Source organism: Pteropus medius, unplaced genomic scaffold (assembly GCF_902729225.1).
Source record: "Pteropus medius unplaced genomic scaffold, Ma_sr-lr_union100, whole genome shotgun sequence".
Classification (NCBI taxonomy): Eukaryota; Metazoa; Chordata; class Mammalia; order Chiroptera; family Pteropodidae; genus Pteropus; species Pteropus medius.
The window spans coordinates 1,877,382-1,890,903 of NW_024340696.1; the positions used below are offsets into that span (position 1 = coordinate 1,877,382).

Here is a 13,522-nt window from a genome sequence, read left to right on the forward strand (position 1 = left end):
AAGCCCTCGCAGAAACGTTCTTGACTGACAAGAGGTTTTAGATTTCCAAGTTAAGTTCTTGCTCTGATCTTGATTGGAGCAATCACCAGTTAATAGGTCATAGATAGTGTGGCTGGATGTGATAGTCTGCTCACCTAAGCCTTTGGATTCACTCCCTGATGTCCCGAGGAGCAGCTACACCTTTCATTTTTTATCTCTAGGTTTTGCTATCTGAGAGGATATATGATGCAGTGACAGGTACATGGGACTTGAAGCTCGCCAGATATTAATTTAGAACTCTGACATCTCCACTTTTTAGTTAGATAGTAGTGAGTTTGAGCTTCTTTTTTCTTACCTTGAAGTTGAGAATAAGAGTGTTACTAACTTCTTTCGAACTTTATTAATCATTGTCAACATTATCATTATCATAATCATTATTCTCACCCTAGAGACTAATACTTATTGACTTTTTGGTATGTATCAAGAATTGCTCTAAGTGCTTTAGATGGATTAGCTCGTTAAACTCTTTCCACACATATTATAAGATATATTATGATCCCCATTGAAAACATCTAATATAATACCACACACAGTATAGGTGCCTGAATTTTATTTTTATTATTTAACAATAGTTACTATTATCCTTTAGAATAAGTACAGCCTAAATATTATCGGTTTAAAATTCTACTTCAAAGAAAAAAAATTCAAGAACATCATCACCAAAAGGAATTAAACTTGGAGTTTAAATAGTTCAGTGATTTTTCTGTTTTTAAGGGCCAGAAACTGTTGTTCACATGATAAATATATGAAAAATATAAAAGCAGAGCTATTCCGTTTGAGTCAGGGGTGGGAACTTGAGTCCTACCTGACAACTCATGTGTGCCTAAGACTCTGAGGAATAGTTTTAAAATCACTGATGTCATCCTTTCCCAGTATATAAATCTAGGTAGGCAAAGTTATTTATTGTTTATTAGCTGCCAATTCTGAATTAGAAATTAGACCTCTTGACTCTAAGATCCATTGTTTTCTGTGAGACCACAATATGTGATATAGCAGTGTAATTACTATTCACTAAAATATACTGATTTAAAGACGATAAAATACCTTTATATACCCTATTATATTTGAACTTCAACACTTTTGTGATAGGTATAACCTTTTCCTCCTAGTTCACCTAAAAAATGCTGCATAACTTTTTTTTTTTTTCTTTTAATTTGGTGGAGCTGGTAATAGAGTAAGGGGAAAAAAATCAGAGACAAGATAATATTGAAAAAGTGCGATTCCGTTGAGATAAGCAAACACATTGGAGTTCGCGTTTGCCCTTAGGGCAGTTTCTTATCCCTGGTGATAGAATCTGGCTTCTGGTAGACACTGTGTAAGTAGACAGGAGACAAAGCCTGGGGCTGTTGTGAGATGTATAAATCAAGAGCCTTGGAGGGTGAATCCTCAGTGGATGATTAGGAAAAATCCACTCTGCAAAAAGTGACTTGCCTGTCAGTCTTAACTCTAGATAAGGGAGTACAGAGGAGAAAAGTTTGCATTACTGAAAATAAAGAGCCTGAATTTCTTGCACTTTTGTGGCTCAATCCTCTTGCCTCAAGGTAAATAAAACAAATGTCCATTTGTAGTACCATGGATAAAATGTGGAATATTCATACTTTGGAATATTATACAGTGCTGCGGTCCAGCCACGACAGGATCCAGGGGGCCCCGAAGGTGGGCAAGGCGTCGGCGCGGGAGACAGTCGACTACACAGCTCAGAGGCGGTGTGACACTGTTCCGTTTTATTGTGATTTGAGTACAACTTTTATACTTTTTATTTGGCATTTGATTATACTTTGTTGTTAAGGTAGCAGGGAGTTAAATTTCTGTGGTTAGGCGGAGCAGAAAATCTTATAGAGTATATTATTATTAATGTTCATGATTAACTAGTACATTTTTCTCTCAATCATTAGAACAGAACTACCTGATGGAACAATCTAAACTTTTAATTCTTATATCTATTACGTAAGATACAGATTGATTTAAGTAAAGGTGATAGATAGATGTATTCATAACAGCAAGCATTGGCTTGTGGGCAGACATTGTTCTTCTTTCTGCCTGAAGAAATCTTTTAAATGCTATTTGATTTATGCTATATCTAAAGTTCAAGCTGAACCTTTCTCATAGCTGTTCAAAAGTTTCCTTGGTGCAGTAATGAGGAAAATATTTATAAAAATCAGTTTTACAAAGCTGCTTTCATAAGCTAAGTTTTTGTTCCTTTGTTTTTAAACACCAAGGAGATCCCGACCTAGCCAGCCTTTCTATGAAACTTAAACTACTATAAGGCACATGAATTCTATCTTTATTCACTACATGTATACTATCTTTATTATAAGCTTCTGAATAAGGCAAAGGAAGATCAGGTAATCTTTTCATACTATTAGCCCCCCTAGGTGGATACCAGAGTTTTCTATTTATCCACTAGGCCACAAAAGGAGGCCCTTCTATAGTAGGCACAGGCTTATGAGTAAATTTTTTATCCTTACTAATTTTTCTACTAACTGCGTGGGAACAGGAGTATAAACTGGTTCTAGTAATTCAGCTTGTTATAATTTATTCATAATATCTTTAAGAGGCGCATCAAAAGGAATTTCCCTTAATAATTGTTCAAATAAAGGGTTTACGCATTCTGGAAACGTCAGGGTGACTAGAGCTGATTCCATACGCGGGGAATTTACTATGTTTTCCTCAGAGCCAATTTTGAGGAAATCCATTTGTATAGCGTTTACACTTACTAGAATTTGTGCTACCCAAATTCCCCCTACTTAATAGGATCATTTCTAAGAAACCAATTATCCCTAAACACATGCCACGTCCTCGTTCTTGACGATGCATTCCTTGAAGCCTCTATCCCCATCTCCGGACCTTGTCACGCAGTAGGGTAGAAAGAGGACGCGGCAATACAGCATTGACAAATGAATGAACGATAACTACAGGCATTAACAAGGATGAATAGAAAAAATAAATCATAGAAGATATGTACAATATGATTTTATTCATGTGAAGTTCAAAATGGGCAAAAGCAAATGATATATTATTGCAAAATAAGCAACTGTATATGGTAAAACTATAAAAATATGCAAGGGTGTGATTAACACAAGATTCAGGATAGTTAACTTCCGATGGCTGGGAGGGGGATCATCAGGGAGGTATAATTAAGGGATGCTGATAATACTGGTTTTATTCATTTGATATATTCGTACATATTCATTTTGTATATTTTTTTATGTATCGTAAATTTTGCAGTAGAACAATTTATAAAAAGACTAGTCATGTAGAGGATGGTGAGAAGAAAATTCAGGATCAGTATGGATAAAAGCTTTCAGGAAGGAACAACTTTATCAAGTATGAGTATTAGGGGGAAAAAAATCTCAAGCATAAGATGGTCCAAAGTTTCCTATTCTTACTCTCCCACCCCGTTGCCATCTCACATTTTTTTTTATATTGCCAAGGTATGTTTTCATGCATGGTGACATATAATAATTGTTTCATGCTTTATTATTTGGAAGTCTTTTATTCTCTTCTTTTCTGATGTAAAATCTTATTTGCTGCTTCTAGGTCATAACTTTTGTGCAGAAGGACCTAAATGTGGTGAAAACTCAGAGTGTAAAAACTGGAATACAAAAGCTACTTGTGAGTGCAAGAATGGTTACATCTCTGTCCAGGGAGACTCTGCCTACTGTGAAGGTTAGTATGCTATTTAAAGAAGTCACTTGTGAGAAATGTGTTCCTGGTGGCTGTGGTCGAAGATTGAAAGCCATCACTTGGCTCTTGGGATGCTATAAGAAATTATATCAGTTACTTTGTGTATTCTGTTCTCCTCCCACTCCTGCCCCCCGGCCGCCCCCACCACCAGGCTGCTTAGTAGTATGTGAAAGCAAGACCTTCGAAGGTAGTTATGAAACAGGAAAGCAACAAAAGCAGTAGGGCCATATCAAATTCCACATTCTGCTGTCGCCGTATTTAGCAATCACCAGCAAAACCATAAACGTATTTTCTGTTGTCTTATTTGAGTAGATTGTCATCTCCAAGTTCAATTAAATGTTATGTGATGGATCCTCTTTTTGAAAGATGCTTTGATACTAGTGTACAGTCAACTGCCATCTTCTTCAGTTACCAAGCTCAGAAATTTTTTTCAGTTGTGTGTGTTTTTAAAAATTTTATTAAGTATATAGTCCGTTGGTTAGACGTTTATATAGTTTATGAAATGATCCCCCTGATTGCTCAGTTGTGTTTCTTAATGGCTGATTCATGGGTTGCTAATTTCCAAACTCTACTAAAAGTCACAGTAACAGATGGACTCGTAACTTTGGCACATGGACTGATGCCATTTTAGTGGGTTGGAAGTCTCAAGCATCAGTAAGCCTCTGTTTCCACTCCAGAGAGCAGAACAGCTCCTCTTATGTGAACCTCTCTTTCCAAGTTCAGCACTCCACCCTGCTGGTAGCAAGCATTGCACACCCTTGTTCTTTTAGTATACCAAAGGAGCAGAGATTAGCTCTGACTCTGGTTGTTGTGTGTAAACACCCTAATATCTGAGCCCATCCATTCTCAGGTGCTCACTGGCTCCCTTCCATCAGTTTGGAGAAGTTCTGATAGGCAAAATGATGGCTCAGTTGTTTCTCTGTCCTAGTTGGACCCAGCTATTCATCTCCACTAACAATATGCTGAACCTAGATGATCCGTTAATGATATAGGTAGAATGAATGCTACAAAATCTTGGTCACTCTCCTCCAGTTGGTTTGGTTCTCACATGGGTCAGCTATTGTCAAGGTAAAGACAATGGATGACAATAATGGCGAATTCCTTTCCATTCTGCTGTTTTATATGGTTGACCTTTGCTTAACTTTTTGGCTTTGACTAAAGACCTCTTCAGTTGTTAAGGAAATGTGTCTAATCACCACTAGAGCTTAGCTGGTATGTAGCCTCTGTTTTTCATTTCTTCTGGAAGACTCATTACTGCTTTGGTTTTCATTAGCATTACAGTTTTTTCCCTCTCTTTTTCACCTTTTTAAAAAAATTTCCTTTGCCTACCTTTATAGATTTGAGTTTGATTAGGGAGACATGCCACTTGGGAGCATGAAATTGCCCCTTTAGATATGAACTTTTCATCTACCCCTTAATAGCATGTTGCTTATTGTCAGTTTTGGAGAAGGGATGATTTTAATACTTCACATTAATATTTTTTAAATATCTTTATGTATTTTCTATTTTTTTGGTCAGAAAATTAGTGTAATTTTAAAAATTAAAAAAAGTGAATATTTTCCTCTTCATTCACTATGGAAAAATCTTACAAGCCAAGTAATGGTCTAAAAAAATTTATTTCTTATCTTCTATATGTGGGCATAGACTATGAACAATGATAAAAATGATAGAACCTCAAAATAATTTGAATTCTGTTTCTATCACTGGCAGACCTTTTAGTTGTCTATTTGAGACCAGTACATCCACCATTCCTGGCTTCCCTTAGCTACTGAAACCTAGCAGAATTTGGGAGAAAATGGCTGAAAATTGCTGGTACAAATGCTATTTGGGTTTCTTTAATTCTGTTCTCATTGACCATTTTCTATTGCATAAAATCAACTCCACAAGGAGCCATTTGTGATAGTAAATCTGCCCTTTGTGCGTGAGGCCTTATTTTATTCATTATGTTGAGTGATTTCAGGTCTGAATCACTGTTTCGCTGGACATACTTACTCCCAGCTCAGGGTATATGCCTGGCCCTAGGTCAGTGTGCACAGTGGTGCCACCCAAGTAATGGTTATGTCTTCAGGCTTCAGTCACTTCTCTGTTATCATGGAGACTTTCCAGAAGTTCCAGAGGCCTTGTTCATGGAGAGAAGAATAGCACCTAAGAAGGAATAACTAAGCATTAAAGCTCATTTATGGTATAAGAATGAGACTCAGGGAGTAAGGCAGGGGCCAAATACTGGGCATCTGGATGGGATGCATTAACTAAGCAGAGCGAATACCAACATTTAGAGCAAATGCTCTTTTCTCTTTCCATTTTGCCATCTTTAGCACCTTGGACTTTGGGCTTATTTTCCTGTGGTCGCATGATGGCTGACATAGCCTCAAGCATGGTGTCCTCACACCAGTGTCCAAAGGAAGGAAGGGGCAGAGGTTAAAAATCTGTCTGTAAGGTTCTGTTTTTTTTTTTTTTTTTTTATGTTTAAAAAATGTCTTTCCTAGAAAGTCCCTCGTAATCACCCCTGCCTTCTCCACCATGCAGAAGACTTCTGTTGTTTCATTTTTCAGACTTGGGTTCATCTTCCCCATCCCTATACCAGTGTTTGAGAAAGGTGAGTGAGACGACTGTCACTGGTTCGGGCTGTGTTCAGCCTGTGGAGGTGGAGTAGAGATATCCCGTCCCTGAGACCAAATGATCTTTGCCCTTTTCCTGAACCAGTTAGGATTGTGGCAACAGGAAGAGTGTAGTTTTGGGCGGGCAGAAAGCTATGTCTACTCCATTTTTTGATGATTAAATTTAGTTTGTGGCCATTTCCCCAGCTCTGTCCTCATAATTGCCCTCTGGGTGGTCTGATAGACAAGATTAGAGGTTGCCAAGTACCCACCTGTGTACTGGAGGACTGAGTTCGTTTTCTCATCGCATATGAGAGAGAAGTAGATACTTACAAACTGCTTCAGGAAAGTTACTTTTTACTCTGAGTAAATGGAGCGAAAATGACCCACATTGTAAAAACCATGATGAACAAGACTGGCTAGCAAATTAAAACAAAATATTACGCATTGTTCAGGCTATCTTGAAAAGCCTATTCAGGCTCTCAGTGGACAAAGAAGCACAAAAAGCTTTCAATTTTCTTAACATCCTAGGGTAGTAGCAGAGATATGGTGTATTAAGGACTCCTGCTTTGCAGAGATTGTGTTAGAAACTGCCATAGAGAAGATATCGGAACTCCTAGCAAATCAATAGAAGATAATAAGACCCTTTGTCACATACGGTACAATTCACAGGAGGTCATTTGATTTTGCCTGGTCTGACTGAAGCAGGAATGTTCCCCATATTGAAAACTGCTTTAGTTGGACTTTGGTGTTTTATGAATCTAGTATGCTGAGGCTTTTTGCCTTCCTGATGACATTTTCAATGAATTGGTCTTAAATAGTTCCTGATACATTAGCTTAAATTACAGGTAGTGTCTGAGGAAAGTATAGTAATTGGGGTCTACTCATGATCTTACCTTTTGAATGTGGAGTCTACATAAATAGTCTCATAAACTCTTTCTTCCCATAGTAAAATGTTATTTAGAAGAATAAAGAACAATGTGATATATATATCATGCAATCTGCCAGGCATGGAAAGTACTACGATTAGCATTAAATGATAATACTTTCTACTTACAGAGTGCTCTGAGGATTTCAAACTCATTTTATATACAGTGTACTCTTTGAGCCTTATAATAAATCTGTGAAGAAAGTAGCAACATTGGCCACGGTAATGCCATTTACCAGTGTGGACATTAAGACTCAGAGAAATGAAGTAAAGATAATATTCAGCTTATTTCTGTTCTAGTGTTTTATGTCCTGACTAGTGTTGCGCTCGACCTCCCCATCCCCACCCTGTTCCAGTGTTGTGTTTTCCCTCCTGATCTGATGAAATATGAGTAGATGTGAAACGTACCATTTCAGAGTAGCTCTAAGAGCTATTGCGGAGTTCCACCTCATTCTTTTATCTCTCTAACACAAAACTGGCAATGTTCCAGAGCAGGGCTGGGGTCCCAGAATGAAGATGACGTGGAGTAGTGTGATAAATGACAGGTGATGGACATATGGCATAAGTGAGAAATAATTGTGGAAATCATTGAAAATTTGGAAGGTGCAAATATTTGTTACCTTTGCATAACTTACTCTAAACCTATTGGTATACCTGCTTGGATTACTTGATCCAGATTTTGTGGTTTCAGAAAAATATCTTTTGACCAGTGCTCATGACCAAAAGCAGTTTTTTATAGAGCAAGCATTGAGAGTTACTAGAAAAAGTACAAATTGTGTGGATCATTAATAGTCTGCTGTGGTCCTGGTGCCAGGCAATAGATTTTTTTTGCAGACCACAAGTTGTAAATTAGTGCTTTGTTATGGCCAATTCCAACATGGTAAATTGGATTTCCCAATTAAGATGATAATGAGACAGTGCATGTTAAAAACTTAGCAAATCTTCTGGTATTCACTAAGCATTTAATGAATCACAACAGTATCATTATCATCAGCTTATATCATTAATGTTTATAATGATCCTTCTTGGAATTGGAAGAGGGTGTACTCAATGAGGCCAGTACTTTGAGAAAGTGGGTTTCCCACGTCTATATCTTTTGGGAGAATTGGCAGGTGGCAGGGGAAATCGTTCTTACGACCAGGTTTTGTCAGTCCTGCCAGGAGCATATTGTTGATAGTGGGGTACCAAGCATAATAATTTATAAGGATGAAGTCATTTCTTCTTTGGAAAAATGTTAGTGGAACTATATTCAAGGAAAAACATGAGTGGAGCTGTACCAAGCATCATAATTTATAATGATGAGGTCACTCCTTCCATGGAAAACCACGAGCGAAGCTGTATTTAAGGAGCTGTGTTGTGGAACAAAATTACCTGTATGGATATGAATGTAATAATTTCATGTCACAAAAGCTACTGAAATGTCCGAGACACAGCAACTGATTAGCAAGGTGATTTATAATTTCTTTCACATGACTGGAGTTGACAAAGGGTGTGAACTTTGAGTGTTAAGAGGCTGGGAAAGTGGTGGATAGGTCAGAGTTCAAACAGAAAACAGATTCAGAATAGCTAAGGGGTAGGTATTAGCTGCAAAGGCCGACATGACTGTTTTGCCATAGAAATGCGACCCTGTAAATTCTTGATTAAGAGAATGTGTGGGAAAATGGCTCGTATGCTTAATTACACTTCTAATTATTCAAAGATTGATTAGGTAACTCTTGTTTTGAATTTTTGCAAAATGCATGAGCCTTGTGATCTACATAGTCTGACTTATGCTCAAATCTGGACTTCAGTCTCCTGAAGTCCTACTTTGGAGAGCATGAGGATCAAAAGCCTGATTTTATTATTCATGGTAATAAAACTTTAACTGTAAACTTGCTCCCATTTATTTATAGGATTCAGAATGCTTAAGAATACCTTGTGTTTTTTTAAAATTTATTTAGGCTTCATTGTAATGGAGAGATCCTCTGGTACCTAGGTATCTGTCACCTCTTCCTTCAGCTTTCCAAGACAGAAATCTCTAGCCTTTGTTTTGCTTATAATAACCCACAGGTCACCTCCTTTCCAGCAGCAAATATAAGTGAGCTTTGTTCTTGGGCCTGGCTTTCCTCTGCATCTGCTATTTTTTATTTCCAAGGCTACTTTGCAAAAGCATCTATTCAGTCCATGTAATGCTGAAATGCTGCCTGCTCATTGTATTCCATGTTGACTGCACAGTTGTTATTTGCTACAGATTGGCATTCTTCACCACATGGCAAGAGAAATTGTAGCTCTCCCTTAATTTTGACAAGAAGGGGATTACTTTTAAAACTTGTTTTGGTCACTCAATAGCAAAAAACGAAACCATCCAATTAAAAAATGGGCAGAAGATCTGAATATATATTTTTCCAAAGAAGAAAGACAGATGGCCAATAGGCACATGAAAAGATGCTCAGTATCACTAGTCAGGGAAAAGCAGATCAAAACCACACTGAGATATCACTTCACACCTGTTAGAATGGCTATTACCAAAACGACAAGAAATAACAAGTGTTGGCAAGGATGTGAAGAAAAGGGAACTCTCATGCACTGTTGGTAAGAATATAAATTGGTGCAGCCATTGTGGAAGACAGTATGGAAGTTTCTCAAAAACATTAAAAATAGAACTACCATATGATTTAGAATTTCTACTTCTAGGTATTGTTCTGAAGAAAATGAAAATACTAATTAGAAAAGAGATCTGCACTCCCATGTTTATTGCAGCATTATTTACAATAGCCAAGAAGCAACTTAAGTGTCCATAGGTAGATGAATGGATAAAGAAGATATGGTGTATATATACAATGGACTATTATTCAGCCAAAAAAAGGATGAGATCTTGCCATTCGCAATAACGTGAATGGACCTTGAGAACATTATGCTAAGTGAAATAAATGAGGAAAGATGAATACTGCATGATCTCACTTCTATGTGGAATCTAAAAAAAGAACCAAGCTCATAAGACAAGGAGAATGGATTGATGGTTGCCAGAGTGGGGTTGGTGAAATGGGAGAAGGGGGTCAAAAGGTAGAAACTTACAGCTTTAAAATTAATGTCACAGGGATGTAACTAAAATACAGTATGGTGACTATAGTTACTAATACTGTATTGTGTATTTGAAGTTGCTAAGAGTAGATCTTAAAAGTTGTCATCACAAAAAATTTTGTATAACTATATGTGATGATGTTAAATATACTTATTGTGATCATTTTTCAATGTATACAAATATTGAATCATATTGTACAACTGAAACAAATGTTATATCTCAAGAATCTTTTCAAAAATAGTTTTTTTAAAGAAATTTTATTTTATTATTAGTTTCAAGTATACAATACATTGGTTAGACATTTATATAGTTTATAAAACAATGCCCCTAATTGCTCTTTCTCTCCTCTGGCTCTTCACCTAGCCATTACAGTAACTGCATTCCCTATGCTGTGCTCCCCATCCCTTTGACCATCTATCAACTACTGATTTGTATTCCTTTAACCCTTCACCCTTTCTCCCAGCTTCCCAACCCCCCTCCCCTCTCTGGCCATCACCAGATTGTTCTCTATATTGGTGAGACTGTTTTTGATTAGTTCTTTTTGTTCCTTAGATTCTGCATATAAGTGAAATCATATGGTATTAAAAAATTGTTTTGGTCAGCCGCTTGTAGAAATAAAATTCTCTGGGGCTTAACACAATAGAAGTTTTTACTTTCTTTCATTTGGACTTTCAAATGGATGGTCTTGGTTGACAGGAAGCTTTCCTCAAAGCTGTGATTCTGGGACCCAGGCTTCTTCTCTCTTTGGCTCTGCCATGTACAATATATGGCTTCCAAGGTTGCCGTGGATAGTGGAATGTATTAGAAGGTGATATATGAGAGGTTCACATGGGCGAGGGCTGGCCACATTCCACTGGCCAGAACTTAGTCACTGACCATACTTAACTGCAAGAGAGATAGATAGATGTTGTCTAGCTCTGTGCCTAGAAGGAAAAAGAATCCTTTTTGGTGAATTGTTTTTCACTCTTGACACAGTTAATAAATGAAAAAATCTGCCTCGTGAATTTTATGCATTTTCTTATTCCCTGTGTCCCACCAAATGGTCCTCTGGCTTCCGTTGATTGTATTAGAACTTGCTCATTTGGAAATGAGATAGGATTTAACTAAACTTCTTTGCATTCTCTCCAGGCTTCCCTGTGCCTCCCACTGTATTGTTTCATCTGGATTTGTTCTATCTGTAGTGTAACCCCATTTCCCTAAGAGACCCCATCTTTTCTTTCCAACAAAATTCATAGCCTCTCATGTGCTGCAATCCTGAATTTTATGCTAGGAGGGAAGCAGTTCATGGAATAAGCTGACACACACTCGTAAATGATTGATATCCAGATAATGTTCCCACAGGTAAATGTATTCTTATAATAGGATGCTTGTTAATTAAGAAAACCCTCAAACTGTTAAATTTCAAGAAGCATGGAAAAAGAAAGTGAAAAATTAAAGCAATGCGAATGTGGAGGTGAGAGCTCGTAGGCAGTGAGTCTAAGCAGATTATCCTTGCCTAGAAGTTGTCCTTATAGTCAGCTATCTCCAAGTATTTGTTTTCTAGCATTTTCTCTGCCTCCAATTTTTTTCTTGACAACTCCCAGGGCAGTGACGGAGTGAAAGAACACTGAACTAAGGATAAGGAGATCTTGATTGATCTTGGCCCTACCACTTACCAGCTGGGACCTTGGAAAGTCAATTGTTGTGTGTCTTGATTTTCTCATAGTCCGACTAGGACATTTAAACAAGGGTTAAATAGTACCAGTTGCTTCTAAAGGTTAAATAAGATATTGAATGTGATAGCATTTTATAAATACTAAAGCCATGTAGCTCTGTACTATAACACTGCTTATGAGGCTAATTATATAATTGGGCATTATATAAGTGTCCATCATTATAATAACAATAAATGTTATCATCATTTGCAGTACTTTGAATAGAACTTGGCCTTCAGCTATTCAGGGTTGATATATACATATTCTCTCTCTCTATATATACATATACACACACACATATACATACGTATATATGCACGTATATATATTATGTATGTATATGTATATGTGTGTGTATATATATGTATATAAAATTGTCTGATGGTTAATTTTAGGTGTCAACTTGATGGTATTAAGGGATGCCCAGATAGCTGGTAAAATATTATTTCTGAGTGTGTCTGTGAGTGCGTTTCTAGAAGAGATTAGCGTTTGATTCAGTAGACTGAACAAAGAGATCTGCTCTCACCAGTGTATGCAGGTATCATCCAATCTGTTGAGAGCCTGAATAGGAAAAAAAAAAGCAAAGGTAGGGCAAATTCTTTCTCTTTTTTTCTTGACTTGGAATATCTTATTTTGCCCTGAAATGTTGGAATTCCTGGTTCTCGGGCCTTCAGACTCTGGGACTTAAACCAGCAGCCTGCTGGTTCTTAGGGTGTTGAACTTGAACTGTGCTGCACAACCTGCTTTCCTGGTTCTCCAGCTTGTAGATGGCAGCTTGTAGGACTCCTCAGCCTACATAATGGTGTGAGACAATACCTATAATAAATCTTTATTTGTATGTATCCTACTGGTTCTGTTTCTCTGGAGGACCCTAACACATCTACAAACATATATATTGAGCCACTGTGTTCTGTTGAGCCCTCTTCTAGTTAGTCATTATAGAATTTATAGAAATAGTGCTACATGTGGTAATTCAGGTGAATGGCACCCACTGGAATTATACAGTATAAAGTCTGAAAGATTGTATATAGTGTCCCTACCAAGGGCATAAAGAAGAGTCAGACCTAGAATTTTGTCTCATTCTTTCAGCAAGCATTAATTTAGCATCTACAAAACATAATTTAGGGCATAAAGAAGAGTCAGACCTAGAATTTTGTCTCCTTCTTTCAGTAAACATTAATTTAGCTGGGTCCTGTGTTGGATTCCAAGAATTAAAAGATGATTAAATAAATCATAGATCCTATCTTCAAGAAGCTCACAGACTAGAGGAAAAGAGAGCCTTGTAATCAGATGATGAAAATGAGATAGGGTTTGTTCTATCCTAGGATTTTAGTAGTGTCTGACTTAGGAGTACACTGGTGGGAGGGATGCATCCTGCCAATGGGAGTCTGCACAGGCTGCCCAGAGGAGGTGATGACATCTGAGTTGAGTCCTTAAGAATGAGACAATGTTCAGAATGAGGCGTGAGGGAAGGCTATCCACAGCAGGGAGGATCAGCATGCATAAAAGTACAAAA

General features: G+C 37.4%; 1 protein-coding gene across 5 annotated transcripts in view; it reads left to right on the forward strand.

Annotated features, from left to right (window-relative positions):
* NELL1 (neural EGFL like 1) overlaps positions 1-13,522 on the forward strand; it is a 719,285-nt gene that overhangs the window by 198,110 nt on the left and 507,653 nt on the right. For all 5 annotated transcript variants that reach the window (XM_039865670.1, XM_039865651.1, XM_039865633.1 and 2 more), the window contains one exon: positions 3,580-3,708. In XM_039865670.1, coding sequence (XP_039721604.1) covers positions 3,580-3,708 — 129 coding nt within the window. The remainder of the gene's footprint in view (positions 1-3,579; positions 3,709-13,522) is intronic.